General features: G+C 34.1%; 1 protein-coding gene across 2 annotated transcripts in view; it reads left to right on the forward strand.

The window, feature by feature from the left end:
- Positions 1 to 20,402, forward strand: part of LOC115441206 (supervillin) — a 158,713-nt gene that overhangs the window by 68,369 nt on the left and 69,942 nt on the right. For both annotated transcript variants that reach the window (XM_030165893.2, XM_030165887.2), the window contains exons 10-11: positions 9,250 to 9,321; positions 12,235 to 12,346. In XM_030165893.2, coding sequence (XP_030021753.2) covers positions 9,250 to 9,321; positions 12,235 to 12,346 — 184 coding nt within the window. The remainder of the gene's footprint in view (positions 1 to 9,249; positions 9,322 to 12,234; positions 12,347 to 20,402) is intronic.

Genomic DNA, 20,402 nt, shown 5'->3' on the forward strand with positions numbered 1-20,402 from the left:
GTCAAATTACTAGCAAATATTACTACATATTTTAAAAAAAATATTTGGTTCTGAAAATCTGAAGTCAGCGTTAAAACTTTTTTAAATATACTTAGTCACTATTATATTTTCATCCCTGAAGGGTGGATATATTTCTGCAATAATAAGACCGCTTTTTCAGTATGAACCCATAAATCAAACGTTAATAAGGATACTCATACGCGACAAGTAAACCCGATGCATGTTATATCTCTATCGAACAATTTATCATCCCTAATTAAATTTGGCCCATCATATGATTAGAACTGTTTAGTGATAGAGCTCAACGTCTGCTGGTAACCGGATCAGTGTATTTAATTTACGAGTGTCAACGATGACATCCACAAGCTGCGTCTCGATTCAATTACGTTCCCGTATTTTATTGTATGTTATAGAATATAAATCTAGACTGCGTTTGATTTTAAACTGTAATACTAGGTATGTAGAGTCGATGATCGCTGAAAGATTCATGCCATCGAATGGCCGCAACGTTGAAATGTTAAATGGATATTGACGGCAGTTTTTCTTTATAAAAAACTGAAGAGTGTCGTTTATAGCAAGAATAATTCATAATTTAATGTACGGTCGCGTGTTTCATTAAAGTTCCAACATTAGAGGTTAGTTGGTAATTTTAGTGAATTGTATAATACGTAGGTAGGAAATAGGTTCGATATTTTGTGCCATTTTAAACATGCGTACATATTTTTCCTATACTATCGATTTGTACACAATTATCGAAGATTATAATCTATTTTCTAAGTATTAATGTTGTTTATTGCTCAGCATTTGAAGGTTATCTTTTATTAATCGTGATTTTAAAGTTTTTTTTTATTTACTTATAATGACTGATTCATTTATTATTTGAACTCAAATGTCCTCTTTTTTTTTGTAGGTTAGTGATCTATATAATTATCATTATGTTCTGTCTGCCTACTTAAGTATGCAGGATTACCCAGTTTCATTAATTAGATATCAGATATCTAAGACTGATATAAATTCATAACATTTAAAATAATGTACTTTGCATTTCAATATAATTTGTCTACTCTTTATGGACCGAATATGTCTGACACTAACACTGCACTATTCTATAGACATTGTATACATTTAAAGTGCTTTTGGAGTAATACCGTTACTTAGTATAACACACTTAAAACAAGTTGTAAATCTCTTGTAATAAGGTTCATAATTATAAACGCAAAAATTTATGGCAGCCTGGTGTATTCAGTTCACTGTAGTTTCATAACATAACTGAACGTATACTTTTGGCAATTTCATAGTTTTCTTTGCCTGTGTATATGACATTCCATTTAAACAGTTTCCAATCGACTTTCATATCGGGTTTAGTCAAATAAATTTTGCCAAGCTTACATATAAAATTCCATCTATAAAATGCATAAATATAAATATAGAACGTACAAAGAATTCACTATCGAATAGTTTGCGCCGAATGCCGCGCGGTCCGGCCCGCCCGCCGCATTTCCCGAACTGGCTCTTTCGGAAAAGCCCGGCGTCCGGACGTTCCGGCAGTATTTCAAGAGGGGCTTTTGTAGCACTGCGACGGACACCGCCGCTTACCTATAATGATTTATGAGTAAATGCGCAAGTGTGCGCTCTTCGTATCGGTACGTTACGGATTGTCCGGAAGATTCGAAATTTGAAAATTCGATTTGAATATTGTTTCGGTTTCTATGATAGTTGTTTGAAAATAATTAAAAATATATTAAGTAGGCAAACACAAAATCACTAGCCGACCCGGAAATCTAACCCGGGACCTCAGAGTCGTTGTAATACCGCGCACGCAATACAACTACGCCACTAAGGCAATCAATATTATCTACAATATATAATATAAATATTTTTTTATAATATACATATAAATCTAAGAAAAATAAATGAAAGCTTCTTTAGAATCTGTTTTCTTTTTTTGAATATAAAAAGTTATGCGATGTTATCATTTCTCTTCAGAATATAATAAAAAAAATCGTAAAGAAACTACTTTTCATAAATTGCTTATTTTCTGTAGAGCAAAAATTAAAAACTTTTTGCTAAGAGTTTCATACAAAAACAAAAGTCAGTACTTCGACGGGACTCCTTTCTTACAAAGCGAATGGAGTGTAAAACACATCCGAATATTACAGCGTTCTTTGATTCTTGATGAAAAGAATGCGTTTCTTGGTATTGTTTTAATACAGAAATATATTTTTTAAGAAATTGTAATAAATCTTTTTTACGTAATACCGATTGCTATTCTACTGGAAAAATTAAATAATTGCTTGTAATAAAGTTAAGACCGATTTCTCGGTATAACTAAATGAAATATAAATCAATTGATTTAAATTGAAATATCTTACCCACCGTACTTAGTATTGTGGTCAGAATATTTCATACACAATATGTCTAAATATCCAGTGAATATTTATATACTCTCGTGACTGCATTACGTAAAGTAACTTTACATATTCGCGTGACTGCATTACGTAGTTTTAAAGTAACTAGACGTTAAGCTTTAATATTGTCAAATATATAAAAAAAAAAATTATACTCGATCGATTTTATTTTATTACCGTCTGCCCGGGGCTGTGCAGGTGCGTGATAAGGTTTTCCCGGATTAAATACTTTTTCGGGTTAAATATAGCCTATAAGCACGCAGGAGTAAAGAAGCTTACTATTAGTGAAAAAAAAATCGAAATCGGTTCAGTAATTTCTAAGATTAACGCGCTCAAACAAACTCTTAAGCTTTATAATATTAGAATAAATAAACATTAATAAGACAACTTTACCATACATAAATCTTATATTCCAATTTTAAATTTCCCGTGATTGTCTATCGAATGTTGTAATGTATATCAGCCTATAATATCCCAAAGTTAGGGAAAGGGCTCCCCAAAATCCTTCCATGAATCACGATCATGTGCTATATTGTTTTTTTTAAATGATTCCAGTTCGTTGTTATAGTAGGTATTGGTCGTTGGAAATGGCTATCGCTGTGAAGTACATCAAGGGCACTTTAGTTCAAATCTGCGGTGTTTGCATAACGTTTCACCGAGTGTTGTTTTGTACAATTTCAGCAATTAAAGCGCTTTGTGCTGTTTATTGGAAACTGTGTTATAATGTTTGCTTTAGTTAGAGGTTTAATATGGCTTTGCAACAGCGTTTTTCCTCTAAATTATTATTTACTCATTTGAAAATAAAATCAATCATTATTTGCGTAAAAAATTACGCCAAAATGTAATTTTAATATCTCTATCATTCTAGTGTCTTCTATATTCTTCTACACACATCTATAGTAATATTATAAAGCTGAAGAGTTTGTTTGCTTGCTTCTTTGAACGCGCTAATCTCAGGAACCACTAAATCGATTTTAAAATAGTTTTCACTAATAATAAGCTACATTAACCCTTAGTACTATAGGATACTTTTATCCTGGGAAAATAATTATCCCGGAAAGCATACTTCACGCGGGCGGAGCCGCAGGTAATATCTTGTATGTAATAAAGCAATACTTAATTCATGAAGCATCGGAATGTTTGCCGGCAATCATGAGAGCTACATGACATTTACGCGTGTCACGGGAATATAACCTTATATATTACATAATAAGGTTATCTTAGACAATACATTTTCATCAATATTTTCCCCCACACAGTCTTGTATTTCGCCTAACTAGTATCGTGCATTAATGAGACACCACCCCCTTTGTTTGCCCACAATGCAGTCTGAAGGTACAGCGGGGAGACCAAGTTTTGTTGTTTAATGTACCGCGTTTGTAGTTTACGAATTACACGCGCGGCGCTCTGTAAGGGTTAATGATGGAATGTGTGTGTGTGTGAGGGATTTGAAACGTTTTTATAAATATTGTGTTGCTTTTAAAGGTGATTTTCGTGTGCACTTTTTATGTCTGAATTTTTTGTATCAATTTTAAAATTATATAAAATTTTACGTGTATACACACGTATAATGTTTAATTATTGTTATTATAACATCATATAACTTAGACTATTGTTATCAAACATCTGACCTTGACACCAATACGAACAATTCTCACAAACATTTGCCAATGTTTGATCAAAATATGTTTACCTTATAAATATCAGGTTAGCGGGAAGCTGTAAAAATTACAATGAATTAACTGTGCAGCGCGAAACATAACCGAAGCCGGCGAAAGCACTTTGGCTGGCTTTCCGTGCCCAGTCTACAAAACATTGCAGTGTTTTGTTTCTTACTATGGGAACTCGAATTGATTTTTTAGTTAAAAAGTAATATTTAAACGTAGGGGCGTAGTATTTGTTTCGATAACAGCTTCCGCTGACTTAACCTCTCAAAAGGTTATTCAATTGTGCGTTCTCATTCGAGTATAATAATCACTACATAGTATAAAACAAAGCGCTTTCTCTGACCCTATGTCCCTATGTATGCTTAAATCTTTAAAACTACGCAACGGATTTTGATGCAGTTTTTTTTAATAGATAGAGTGATTCAAGAGGAAGTTTTATATGTATAGTAACATCCATAATTAGTGGAAAAATACTGTTATTTTGTTATGTTATACCCGTGCGAAGCCAGAGCGGGCCGCTATGTTTTTATATACAACGTTCACAGTTTTTCTGTAGTGTATTTAGTATCAGCATTGCACCCGTGCGAAGGCGGGGCGGGTCGCTAGTTTCATATAAACTTGAAGTTTTTAAATTAATATTGTCTTTATCCAATAAATTAGATGTCACCACTTCGGTTTACCAGCACTTTCATGAATAATTTAAAAGTCGAATCGAGTTTTCCACATTCGAGTTACAATAGTAGCACTTACATAGGCGTCCGAAAAGCACCCGCCCGCCCAGCAGTGCTCGCAAGCTTTCCGCGGGGCGCGCTCGTCTCAAGGTCCCAACGTAAACTTGAACGTTAACGTTAGCGTGCAACGTACGAGCGGTAATAACTCAACGCGGACTGCATTAAAACAAATATTTGCGTTACCATTTGAAACGTTAACTTTTACGTTACGTGCAACGCTTATTACGTCAAATTTGTGCGTTTAAGTAAACATTTGGTTTAGATTGTAATAAGATTTTAACGTTTACGTTACACATTAATAAATTTATGCAGATTGTGAAAAGTTTTTGGTAAAAACTGTAGTCACTAAATATTGTGTCAGTGTTGATTTGCCTATTTTAAAAGGTTAGTGACATAAGAATTTATGTTATTGTATGTTATAATTAATGGATTGCAATAAACTGTGTCGTGTTTGTCAGAATTTTTTACTTTCTAGAAAGATAACGTTTTACGGTGGCAGATTTTTATTGAATAATGAAATTCTTGTATTTAATTTTAATTAAAATTAATTGATCGTAATCTGCATACTTACGCTTTCTTTTACAGTCTGTGTGTGTTTTAATTCGAACTTGGAAACTGTTTAAAAAAATAGAACATACAACAAATATTTCCGTGTGTCTCTATACTTCCATTTAAAATTTGAAAATGGAATACATTTCTTGCCAGCATGAAAACATAATCACAGATAAAAAATTTAAAGTTGGTTAAACTTCGACCGCGTTGCATTGTACAGTGAAACGAGTTTTGAAAACTCTTTTATTTACAAACGTAACTTTGTCATAACTGTTGTTTGAGTTAAAAAACTATTTGTACTAATCACTTATGATGTATTTGTGACGTTATCATTGTAATTAGTTGACGTATTAGTAATTTAAAAAACAACAAGTTTGCCGTTTGAGTAATTAACTAATTTATTTATATATATTACATAATCCCCTATGGTGTAGAAAATAAATATGTTTGGGAATCGTTTGATAAAAAAATGGTGTCTGTGTTTTTTATGTTGATTTAGCATATATTTGTTTTATTATAATAAAATATATTTGATAATCCGAACATGGAATATTAAATGTTAATCAGTTTCCGAAAAACGTTAACTATAATTAGTATATTGCTAATCCGATAACATTAAAATAAATACATTTGGTTATCGGCCACAAAAATCGGAACAGTAGGACGGGGCATATTTTATCAAACAAGACAATGCGACCAATTCTTTATCACTGCACTTTTGTAGGAAGCTTTGTGTTTACAAATGACCGGCTAAGTTGGTTAGTCACGGCTGATAACGGAACAAAAATTATCTGTTTTAACGGAATAATTATTATTGGTTTTATGCAAGTACTTTTTAACCGACTTCAAAAAACGGTGGTTCTGTTTTCGACTCGTATACATACGGGTACAATGTGCGTACGTCAGTTTGTATGACCGCAATTTTCTCAAGAACTAAGTATTGTACCTGTTTGGATAGCGTGTTCGTTATTTTCTGAACAATTTATCTTAGAGCAAAGTAGGAAGTTTAGGTCAAACACTCTTAGTAGGATTACACTGCACTATACCCGTTGCCTTTTATGCCTAAAACTGTTCAATTTAACTTGTGAACGATGAGGTTTTGGTAATTAACACCATGGAGGGCAATCAAAATTTTTGTTGATTTTTCGTATAGTCAACGATTCACGGCATAAGTTGCATCTCTATCCACCCCGTTAAGTATACAACCGTGAAGCTGTCTCAAGGCATTATCGCATTAAACACACAATTAAAAAATATATTTTTTAATACCCGTGTAATATGAAAATCTTCTGTATGCGAACAATTTCCCCGCGTCGTCGTCTAGCCATATAATCAATAATACACGGCTTAATCGCTCGCGACAGGGATAAACGACCGCTATGCCTTATACTGGTACGGCTTTATGGATGCATGTCGATATAAATTAATATTTTATACTTACGCTACGTCGCTTTTCACACAGATAACAAGGCGCCATTGAAAATCGGCTTCTGTGAATGACATTTTGAGGATCAAAATATTGGCAGTTTTATGGCTGCGTTCGAATTTTGAAATGGAGCAGTTATGGGTTAACGAGAGATGGCGCTGTTATGAAATTTGTTGTTTCTATAATTTAGTACAAAATCATATTATGCAATTTGATAATATACTTACAAAAATGTTTACCTCAAAAGCTATGCAAGTAGTTTTTTATATTCGTAGGAAAATACTTAATTTAGGTTATTTTAAATAAATCACATAACACGCGTGTTTATGTCGAAATATATTTTTGAAAGACATACATACCTCTTTTGTTTTTAACTTTGTCAATGACTATTAATTGGATGTTAAAACAGCAGTATCTAAATGAGTTCTATGAACGTGATATCAAATGCTCATCACTGAATAGTACAGGATACCTCCCACGTACTACCCGCATTATGCAAAGATAATGTCCAATGATTACTACAGCTTAGATTTTATACACACACACACACACACGCAGGCCAAACATTAATGCATATACATATGTTGCGTTTATAATTTGCAAAATGGAAACAAATTGTATAGAATGCAGAGTTTATGTAGATGTTAATTGTAATGTAATTTCGTCTATTAAAACTAGTTTCCAGTTAGCGTATAGATAACATGGGAATGAAGCTCGTATCATCCAGGAAATAATGCACAATATCGATTGAATGATGTTGTCTCATAAGGCAGCCCTTTTGCTTTATAAGACACCAATTTCTTACTAAGGAAGCAAAACACTCGTCACGAATGCGTCAAAATGATAAAACACGAAGTATATCAGTATGGAACGTCATTGTCCATTGTGGCAATGTGGAAGTAGCCTAATATAGGTTCATTGTCACTACGAATGCAATAAACTCTTCAACGGTTAAGACGCGGCCACATGGGATGCGCCGGCAATTTAAGTATGAAATATTAAGTGTCAACATAGCTAGATTGTAGTGCACAAAGTATTCTTGGAAATTAAACGCGAGCTGTTAAGCGAATTAAGTGCTTTCTAGCATTCCACTTCCATGTTTAAAGACTAATCTGCACGATATTTGTGTACTTTTGAATGAATATTTCCCTGTATACTACAGTTGTATCAAGATCAAAGTATTTTCAACTTAAATAAGCTTAATTTAAAGGATAAATAGAATATCCTTTTATAAAAGGTATAATATTTAAAGTAGTAATTAAAAGCTTACAAAACAATAAAATCTAAAATTTTTATCGTCTCCGCCGACACCAAACACGTAATAAATTGTATTATTCTTTTTAAAACCGACCCTACTTCTTTACTACCTCTTTGGTACAAAGAAGGATTAAATTTGCCGCTAAAACAATAAACCGAGCCACCCCCAGCCCCTTTTACGATTGTTAGAAAGAAAGGGCTGGTGACTTCTCTCTCGCCCAATAAGCGATCAAACCTCGGCCTTATCAACTTGGCGCGTCCAGAATAGTGGCAACTGGCAACTGGCACGGCGCGCTGTCAACGCGTCAGTTATCTTTCACGCTTGACGCGGGAGCGGACCCGTCACAATAATTAAATATATAATTAATAACAATTTAGCTCGTTCGTAAATTATTTGATAATGAATTTTATTTTGTAAGGATTTAAGTGTGTTTTCTATTGGTGTTTTAAAAAACCCGGCAAGATGTTGTCGATGCGACCTTTGGAGGAGAGGCTCTTTAATTTCAAAAGCCTCAAAGACAAATTTGAAGCGCCCAGGTAATGCTTTTTAACCTATAATTGTATTGTTTTAATTGTAAATCAATATTCTGTGTGAGGGTTTGTGTCATCGGAAATCGATACCATTCAACGTCCTTATAACATTTTCTTATGTTGTTGTATACTAAAATAATATTGTTTCACTTTTTATGCTTCTGTTTACGTTTCGGCCCTTAAATAAGTTGAGTTAGTGACTATATATTATTGCCAACGTCATATAATATACAATTTAGATTCACCTATTAGGTGATGTTTGGGTGTTGTATGCTATTTCCTTACCATCAGTTCATTTCTATGTGTTTAATAACATAGTATGGCGATTGGATACCTGTATTATTGGTGTGCAAGTATTTTGGACTTGTGCGGATCTCTCCTTTGCTCTATGAATAATTAAATTCGAATGTTATCCAATATTAATGAGATGGTATAATTCTGCCAAATACTTTGAAAATATAATGGATTTTTAAATATTTTGTGTAAAAGTTAGTTTGACTAAGTTGACTTATTTATTAGTTACAGAAAAAACATAGATAAATTTATGTGAACGAATCTACAACACTAACCTAACCTAATAGTAAACAAAACAAAATGCACCGTCTGGATCACACGGGAAGGTAGAAATTCCCGTAAAATCTTCATCGTGTGCGTTATTAATGTATGTTTGTTCGCAGGGTGGGTGGCGGCGTGCAGCGCAGCGCGACGCATGCCGAAATGCCACACCGAGGCGGCACCATCGCGGAAAGGTAATAATAATAATAATATCAGCCCTGTATTATATACTTGCCCACTGTTGGGCACGGGCCTCCTCTACTACTGAGAGGGATTAGGCCTTAGTCCACCACGCTGGCCTAGTGCGGATTGGTAGACTTCACACACCTTCAAAATTCCTATAGAGAACTTCTCAGATGTGCAGGTTTCCTCACGATGTTTTCCTTCACCGTTAAAGCGAACGATAAATTCACAAAGAATACACACATGATTTTTTAGAAAAGTCAGAGGTGTGTGCCCTTGGGATTTGAATCTGCGGACATTCGCCTCGGCAGTTCGTTCCACACCCAACTAGGCTATCGTCGCTTTTTAAGGTACGAAAGATAGCTTTGTATGTTTAAAAATTATACCGCCTTCAAAAACCGCTCAAATATTTTTTTATATGTACACGGCTATGTGACCCCACTGCACCTGATGGTAGTGGAGTGAGGTCCAATAGAATGTCACTGACGAGAGATGATTACCCCTCGACAGTCGACACAATTATGCCGGCCGGCTGATACCGGAACGCGACTAACTTACCTGAGCCACTATGGGTTTTAACACCTTATGGTACGGTGGTAGCTCGGGTAGATACAAAATAAACACCACCAGCAAAACATACAATTATGTTTTTATAATATCCACATATTATAACACCAACAGGAAGATTGTACGCGGTAACATTCTTTCCTGTTCCACTGTGGATTCCACAGCGAATTTTAATTACAAAGTGCGTTATTATCCTTTTCAATTATACAGTGTTACAGTACATATTTTGTGGTCAATTAGTGTTGTAAAAGTTAACAAAGAATATAATGAGGGAAGAATTTGAAGATTGCATTTTGGGAATTGAATGTGTTATTAAATTTTAGGTCGTATGGATAAAGCCGGTCGTCCACCGCTAAGTAAACTAAGTTTAGCTTAGCTCGCATAGTTAGCCATGAATAAAAATTTACTGAACTAACTCTGACAAAAATTAAAACATTAAATTTGTAAACGGATTAAGCTCCAAGCTTACATAAAATCAAATAATCCAATGAAAATTCTAAGAAAGTTTTTAAAATAATTATTGTTAATCTCCATGCTAATCTTTGAAATCATAAAATACAAAGCTATTAACGCGACGTAAAATAATAATTCATTAAAACAATATTCTTTTCTTTCTTTTTAATTTAATAAAGTTAAACCATTTTATAAAGTATTACGAATTAATTCATGGAAGCCTCTTTACCTGTAAAGTCTTGACAATCTTACTTTCATTAAAAGTTTGTAAAGTAGATTATTATTTTCCACGAATTTATGGCTCGGGTGACTTTGTCAGAGTTTAAATGGATTTTATTATGTTGGTAGGAATTTACTTAATATATTTTGTATTTGAACTGTGATTGTAGGACGTATAGAAAAAACTATTTTAGTTGCAAAACAGCTATTGGTGTCAATATGTATCCATCTAAACGAACAAATATTCAGTGTCTTACATGAATCGATAGTATTGAAGTAAGTAAAGTAGAATGTAATGACACTTTGCAAAGGATAAAAAATTAAAAGACAAGTAATACATGAATATCAGCCCTGTATTATATACTGTCCCACTGCTGGGCAAGGGCATCTACTACCACTGAGAAGGATTAGGCATTTATTCACCACGCTGGCCTAGTGTGGATTGGCAAACTTCAAATGCCCTCAAAATTCTTATAGCTATTTCTCAGGTATGCAGGTTTCATCACGATATTTCCTTCACTGTTAAAGCAATCGATAACTCACAAAGTATACACACCTACCTTTAGAAAAGTCAGAAGAGCGTGCCCTTGGGTATTGAACCTGCGAACATTCGTCTTTTTAGTCCATTCCATTTCCAACTAGGCTATCATAAATGCATAAACATTCAGATAAAGTATTACTAAATATCATTTGAACTGGTGAATAATGTCGAAATTGCAATATCCGATTATGATTTTACCTTCCCAACAGCTCGAACTAAATAAAATAGAGCATTTATAAATCTGAGTTATCTTTGAAAGCGTCTTTCGAATGACACCCCCGTGGGACCATAACTCAAGTAGATAACAACTATAGTGACAACTTTTCGTGTGTTTTATGTTTTTAGGCGACAAAAACTGTTTGCTAACAACGGCTAGCATGTTCCCTAGTATAAAACCTCATTCCACTTACCATTAGGTACAGAAGGGTCACTTTGCCTTGCACGCAAAAAAAAACGACTTACATGAATACAAAATCGTAGCAGCATTATATTACCATTATTTAGTAACCACCAAATCACCCGTGAAATAGAGGTTAGGTAAACGAACTAGATAAAAGTGTAGTCGGGTTCAAATGTCACAACTAATCAGTAAGGCGACGTCTCACGATAACCGTCCGTATTTATAGGCAAGTTCAAGTGCTATTGTCGCACTGTTATCTCTGTTTACAAACAAAATGACTAATGTATTGAGGAACGTGCCGTGCGATAATTATGAAAATTACATAAATATTGTCGTGACCTATTCGTGTGATAGCAGATTAGTTTGTTTTGGTTTTTAATACAAAAGAATTGAATTTATGTTGACCTAATTGCATCCAAATGTAGAGAATTGTTATAATTGAAGCAATGGCTCGATTAGACTGCGATTGAAGTGGATTTTATGATAATAGACTATTAAAGACCTAACTAGTATAACTTGCATATTCAGACTGGTAAAGATTTAAACTAGACACAAAAGACGACATCAGTACTGCTTTTTTGTTAGCATAACAATACGAACACATTATAATGTGTGGAACAATAAGTTAATTATATAATTATTGTTATTGTATTTTAACGTTGCATACGCCGATACACAATTAGAATAACAAAGTTAATGTGTTAAATGAAAACATTAATTAATTAATCAAATCATTAATTCTAGGCTGAAAGCTCTGCAAGCGGCCGGCGCTAATGACTGGCGCGCGCGCGTCTGCCGTCTCAGCCCTGAAAGAGAGGACTCCAAGGCGATAGAACGTGCCAAGAACAGGATCAATGTAAGTACCTACATGCAAAACTACCCTTCAGTCGTAAAAGGTGAAAATTTCCTTAAGGGAATCCGACACAACATATAGGTACTAATATGCATGCATGAGGTCTGGGAATTGATTTAATGATAATTAGATTCTACATCAAAGGAAGCCGGCCGGAAACGGGTTATATGGACCCTTCGCCATTGTTACTTGTTATAGTTATCCGTAATATGAAAAATTTATGAAAATACGACTGATTTGAGAAGTGTGAGAATTCACTTATTTTCCACCTTTCAACTGCTATTTTTAATTTGTTTGTGTTGTTGATTTTTCAGTCGTCATATGAATTTAATCAGGTGAATTTAGGCGAATTTAAATTTTTAATTTTCTCTACATTATAGAATCCCGCGATACGCTGGTATAGATGTTAAGTTATTTGCGCTGTAATGAAGTCAGTTCAAATATCTAACCCATCCGTCAATTTTTTTATTACATAAAATGTGTGTGGGAACATATGTGAACAAGGTGCAATTGTTACACAATGATTGTCACGTTTTATGGCTTTTCATCCCAAAAACCTTGGTATAAAAACAGAACGCGCGACATTTTTAGGGTCGTGACTAAAATTTGAAGAGGCCATCTGTCGCCTCGCATTACCATAGTCATCATGCGCTCGTCGTCATTTCAGGGTTCCGTATATTAGGGAACCATCAAAATCCTATATTATGCTTCTTTAACCTGATCTTTATGCGGCGTTTAAATAGAAATACGAAGCAGGTTGAAGTGTTACTGATTGTAAAGGACTTGATGTTGTTTGTGCGTCACGGTCCACGTGAAGGCCATTTATGAAAAAAAATCATGATAATTGGTTAGAGTAGTAATGTCGTGACAAATAAACAAACTCGCTATCATAATATTAATTAGGATACTTGATGAGCAACCTCCCTTGCTCTTCTTTGCATTGAAGAAAAAGAGGGGCATGTCTATTTTTGATAGCAGGGTGGCGTGGCAACAAATACTTTGGGAACTGCTTTAGGCTTTTCTTAGCTACTTTATAGGCTACAATAAAAATTAGTAACGTCTCCAGACTATGATATATCTGACAACCAAATATCATCAAAATCTGTTCAGCCGTTTCTGCGTTTATTTCTTACAAACATACAAATATGTTCAAAGAGTAGCGTATTTAAATAGTTAAACATCGGCATCCTCCGACACCTTTATGTTGAAAATACAAATACGTACAATAAACATGACCATTATACGTTATATATACTTACAAGAAACAATTCTTTATATAAGGGCACGTCAGCGCTTAATTCGTCACGGAGTTTCACTTCATCATCACCCTCCATGACGTAAGACTCAAACTACATTTTGTCCTCCACTTTTCACTTTAGAATGCTCTAAACTTATTTCCGGAGCTCCTCAGACTAAGAAAAGACTGACTATTTAAGATGCGACGTGCCCTATTTATACTAACGATTTAACATCTCGACTCATTTCCATAATTAAGATTTCAAATTATCCGACGCTCCCATATATATGTTCACAAACTTTTGCATTCATATTAAACAAAGCAACGGAACCCTCTCAACGCGTGTTAGAGTTACACTTATCCTGTTTTATTAATACCTTTTAAAACGCCTTCATTTCTCGCTCGAGTTGGAAAATTTTCTGTCCGAGATGAGAGCTCTCCGTTTCCCCTACGACCTTGCGCTTTGAACTTACGTAATAAGCATGCACTTGTGTATATGTAGGTGGCTCTTGGTTCTTCTCTACGTTTTTAATTGTAAACTAGGCAATGTCTATTTTTATGGTGATGAGACGAGCGCTTTGCTCGCTTGATAGCGCTACTTAAGTAAACATTAGCAGTATGATCTTCGAGTTATGATACATTCTCGTCACACCAAAATATAAAATGTTATGTTTCATAATATTCATTTACTATGGGCTGTATTAATAGATGCAAATTCCTCTGAAGTGCGATATCTGTTGAGACGCTCTCAAACTAATTTCCGCATCTTGGTTTCGTCGCCATCTAATAAATAAATATCAATATTTCAAATAATGTCTTAGTTACAACAGCGGTGATATAGCTGAGAATAATCACTTAAATGGCAGCTTAAACTTGTTTTTTAAATAGTAAACTTGTAAATTGTAAATTGTACTTGACATCCTACTCTAAGGTGAGTTTTACTAATACGACGCTTAGTCTTTTTAACGATTTAGTTCAATACCGTTCAAGAGCCTATTCTATAAGATACGGTCGCTTGACAAAAATCACTGCCTAATAGTTGCTTATTTACAATATTTTCTTCGTGAACACAAACATTTTCAGTATTATCTATAAGAAATTTCCATTCTATCACGGGAAATATCACTAAGAGAACAGATTCCATCAAATATTTTCTTCAAACGGCCATTTCTGTTTATTTGTTTAGGTCCGCTAATGCTTTGGTTGAAGCGTGAGCAAGCATTTTTAGCGACGCGAATTTGTTCTCTACCTTCCGATACCCGTAGGATTTCAAAGTATTATGTGGCCCAAGCACGCCCCCGTCCTTCCTAATCCCTACTTACCTTTTAGGCCGTGTTTGAGTGTTTTTGGACCATGGATATCTTTTTATATCATCCCACTTGTCTGTTTATCGACTTAAGTAAAAAAAATACAGTTTTATTAATAAATATGAAAGATTAGTAAAGTTAACGAAATAAATGTCTTCCTTAGGTTTAATAATAAATTGTTTTATTTTCTATAACATATTATGTATATTCTGTAGGTATGTTCGGTGTGGTCCAAATATAATAAGATGCGTGAGATATTGCCTTCCACGATGCCAATATATGACCTTTGACATTGATAAAAAAAGGCGGTTAGGAAAAAAAAAAAAAGCCTAAATAAACACAAAGTGTAGTCATCAATCTCAAAACGAGAACACTTGATCCTTGAAAGCACACCACGATCCGCATGAACCGACCAATAGGTCGCGATACTTGATTGATCTATCTTGTCAAAGGAATACAGCATCATAATCACCAAGTGGAATGTTAGTTGTGTGGACGATGCAATAAAAAATCATAGTAATAACAAATATATAAATAAATGGTTTTAATATTAGTTATAGCGACTTATGGTGAATCAGATTGCATATTTATCTAATAGATTTAATTCAGGCTTTCTGCGTATGACTTTTACCGGGAGAAAATGGACTTAGATCGTTCTTTAAAGGCCTCTGTATACCAAATTTAATTAAAATCGTTACTGCCGTCTAGACCTACCAAACGACTGAGACAAGGTTTTGATAACTTTCAAAAAATCATATCAGTATACAAAATGGCATCTATTTCGAAACCGCACGTAGAAGTTATTGATTTTTATATTCTTTTTCAAGGATTATGATTTCTTTGAAAGTCGCATGCAGTATCGTGTAACTTTTAAAAGGTTGCAAACGACATCTTCGCCCCAAATTTATTGATTGCTATTGTCAAGGTTAAAGCCACGGTGCCGGCGGGAGATATCGTAACACGCCTATTTACTCGAAGACACGCGAATTCACGGTTCGCGCAATATTGGTAAAAAAAATGGCGCAAAAATAGTGGTACTTAATTGTAGGTAAGCGTGACATGATGTATGAATAGCAAATTATTTCTAATGAAATTACTGACTTAGCTTAATAGGTCATATCCTTTGTTGTCCGTTAGGATTTAAGGAATGAATTAATGACCAAATATTAGACAAATAACAAGAAACCCACATAAAATAATCCTGAGAATAGTAAATGAACATTTCGAACTTAGTCTTGTATGCAACTGTGTTAACTTTCTTTCTTGAAATACGTTTTTATATGTATTTAAAATATAATTAATACAAATTATGAACATAATTCAAACGACAGATATTTAATTTAATTTATTTTTTTATTACTACCGAAGGCATACGGGGCTACGGCCCAATTTGGCCCAGATGTCCGATCTAGCACTAACCATATATAGTTACTAGCGACCCGCCCCGGCTTCGCACGGGTGCAATGCTGATACTAAATACACTACAGAAAAACTGTGAACGTTGTATATAAAAACATAGCGGCCCGCTCTGGCTTCGCACGGGTATAACATAACAAAATAACAGTATTTCTCCACTATTTAATGGATGTTATTTATTATTCCTCTTGAATCACTCTATCTATTAAAAAAAAACGCATCAAAATCCGTTGCGTAGTTTTAAAGATTTAAGCATAGAAAGGGACATAGGGACAGAGAAAGCGACTTTGTTTTATACTATGTAGTGATATGTACTATATAATTTAATGTTTTCGAATACATTAAATGTTACTTGAAAGGTGAGATAGATTTATATACGACCTATAGTCCTACATATTGTATCATGCTTTACCCGTAAAGGTTGACGAGAAAAATGTGAAAATAATTGCTTTGAACACGACAACCCCGCGTTAACGGCATGATTAAATATTTTAATGATTACTGCAAGTTTGTGGAGACGCGTTATGCTGATCAATTCGTGATTGATGATATTATATATTTATTTATAACTTTATGAATGCAAATGTCTAAACGTAAACAGTAATAAAATTAATTAAGATACTGTTTTGCTTTCTCGCTCGTTAAAAATATATAGCATATTTAAATTTTTAATTAAATATGCATGCTAAAGTATAGTGAACTGGTCTAAACATTTTTATATGTTTTATATTCTATTGACCAATGACCCCGAAGTTTTACGTATTAGAAAAATAATACACTGCCCCGATGGCGTATTTGTATTACGATACGACTGCAGTTATGTGGTCTTGGGTTCGATGCCGGGGTCGGGCAAAGTGATATTGGGTTTTTCCACTCAGTATCAACCCGGAGTCTGGAATAAGTACCCGATATGGGGATAGGCTCGCCCCCTATTACATCATGAGACGGGATACACACGGCGGAGGCTGGATGCATCTGCACCTGCCTGTTCGGGGATAAAATGAATTACTATGTGAGTAGAAAAATAACGATATAAAATGTAATTATAAAAACTGCATAAAATTCGAAAAATAGTTTTATTTAACATAAAATAACAATTTAAAAATGACCTTCGTGGATGGTCAGACCTTTGGCCAGCTGTGGGGCAAGCATTATACAGAGACTTTTTTTTTTACATAACACTTCATAATCTTGAAATTTGGTTATGATCGCATCGTGATTTATTATGGTTACCGTTCTTGATGACGTTTTGTACTCTTATATAGCGTAATCAACATCCTTGTTATTAAGAAGACCTGTAAAGGTGCTATTTAGATTTGCGGCTTTATTTTCTACATATTTAAGATCAGAATTAAACTTCGCCTGTCTAGCCAGTCTACAATTTTTTTTATTTCTGACAATCAATTAGCTACTCTGTCTCAAATTGTAAAGATATATTTTTACACAGCAGATATCTTACACAATAATTCATCGTAACTAATCAACACACAAAAGTAATGTAATCGCTGCCCAGTTAATTAGGGCATGGTTATATTGCAATAAACATTGTCACTTCCCCTTACTAATGATAACAGAGATTACCGACACATTTCTATGACGCATGCGCGGTGTCCCCGAGGATTTGAAATAAGGAATCTGATATATTCGCTGGGAATGAGAATAACAATATAATAATATCATCTCTGTATTATCTAAGACCACGGGCACGGCCCTTCTCCATTATCGAGAGGGATTAGCCTTAGCCCACTTCGCTGGGTTAGTGCAGATTGGCAGACTTCACATACCTTCAAAATTCCTGTAGAAAGCTTCTGAGGTACGCAGGTTTCCTCACCATGTTACCTTTTATCGTCAAAGCAAGCCATAATTCACAAAAAAAAAATACACGCACAAATTTTTAGAACAGCCCGAGGTGCGTGCCCTTAGGTTTTGGACCTGCGGACATTCGTCTCGGCGACATGCGCCATCTTTGGGTTTCAACCTGCGGACATTGGTCTCGGCAGTCCGTTCCATTAGGTTAATACCGATACAGATGTAATCCTAGGTCCTAATTCATTACCATGTAGATTTCTATTTTTACATATTATGTTGTTATATAAATGATTACACGATTTATGGCGTTTTTTTTTTTATTGACTATGAAAAAGAGGAATAAACGGCTCACTTTATCACTGTCTTTTGGTTGCAGATCAAGTCAGAGTTATATTAATTCTGCCTACTGTATAATATATTCTACCACGTTTAACGAAGGAGGCATTGTCACAGCGCCATCGTTTGTGCGTTATGAAATAGGGTATTTGACTATTTTTTATTTTGTGCATTTTTAATATGTAACAGCAATACGTTCAAAAAAAATCCTTATGTGAAAACAGCATTAAAATCCGATAAACATTAAGCCAGTAATTAAAATTTCAAATATTGCTACTTGCAGAAGTGGACGTGGAGTGGGGATATCGCTCCATCTCTTTCTTTTGTACGCATCATACTACCCTCTAACGTCACATGAAAGTATTTCGTCCTTTTTCTTTTTTATTTGACACTCACCCCCTACTAACTAATTTCAATGGCTTATAACTTGTGGATTTTTTAACCACTTTTCAATAATTTCTTCGGTTTTAGAAGTTATACGACGTACATATTTTATAAAAGTTATAAAAAAAATAATAATTCAAATGCCCTATTCCGCGTGGAATTTAACACACATAGTAAGACCACAAATATAGGATAATTACTTTGACACACCTCTGGGCCATTTGTAAACAGAATCGCGTGCCTCTATTGCCCAAACATTGTTTCACTTTAAACGTTGCCAATGTGTGTAGTGACCCACATAGTATGGGGATTTGTCGTGTAATGGTTTCTTCGGGAACATAAAATTTTTAAAGGTTAGGATTATTCTATGTGCAGAGATCGAATTAAGTAACGATATTAAGTAATTAGTAGATTTAGATAATTATTGTTAATTATAATTCTTATAATTCTTATAAATATAAAAACTAAAAAAATCCTTCGTGTACACCATCTGCTTGGTATAAAACCTCTAAACAAATAATATAATGGTTTTATCAATATTTTCTTTTAAAATTTGTTCCAATTTTGAAATTATGCTAAACAAAACTTTTGTTTAAGGTGGTAGCTCAAGGTCCATTTTCATACATTTTGTTTCGGCTTTAATCTGGGTAACTAAACAAGTATTGGCAAGTAAAGAATTTAAATTCACGTCTAGTTAGTGATTAGTTCTCGCAGTTGGAAAGAAAAATGTAAAAATAATTAATAATCATGGATATTTCTGCCTTTAAAATTTCGTCATATTAAATTTTAAAGGCCGAAATATCCATGATTATTAATTATTTTTACGTTTTTCTTTCAACTGCGAGAACTAATCACTAACTAGACGTGAATTTAAATTCTTTACTTGCCAATACTTGTTTAGTTACCCAGATTAAAGCCGAAACAAAATGTATGAAAATGGACCTTGAGCTACCACCTTAATATTTAATAAGCCTATTATAAAATAAATTAAATAGGTATTCCATATTTGAAAGTTTCTTCAAAAATGTGGACCATACATTTTCCGATTGTAATACTAGCCATTAGCGCGACGCGTTTCATTTCACGCATTAACCTACCTTATGATCCTGGACCACATTTGGTCATGTAATAAGCCCGCATTATAACCGTTAACCTTAATCACTCCCTCTGTTTAACTCGGCGCCCGTCATTCGGTATTGGCGCTCTAATTGAAAAACTTGACTGATTTATGCTCTAAGAAGATCAACTGCTAATGGTACCGTAAATGGCTTTCAAACCTCGTCAAAACGGTACTGACATTTTCATGGCCTATTTGTAAACTTCTTGATTAATTAGAGGAATTATATTGTTTTTGGAGCATAGCAAAGATTTTAGGCAAAGGAAACAATGTTTGTTCAGCCTACTTATATTTTACTCACAAACCATTTTTATTATTTACATATTGTTATTTGTAATTTTTATCTTGTTCCAAATATAAATTCTAATAAATTTTCTTGGTAATAAAATCCAAATAAAGCATTAATTAAGTCAAACTTTAAGCTCTATTGTTAATGGCAAACGGGCTATAAAA

Source organism: Manduca sexta, chromosome 15 (genome assembly GCF_014839805.1).
Source record: "Manduca sexta isolate Smith_Timp_Sample1 chromosome 15, JHU_Msex_v1.0, whole genome shotgun sequence".
Classification (NCBI taxonomy): domain Eukaryota; kingdom Metazoa; phylum Arthropoda; class Insecta; order Lepidoptera; family Sphingidae; genus Manduca; species Manduca sexta.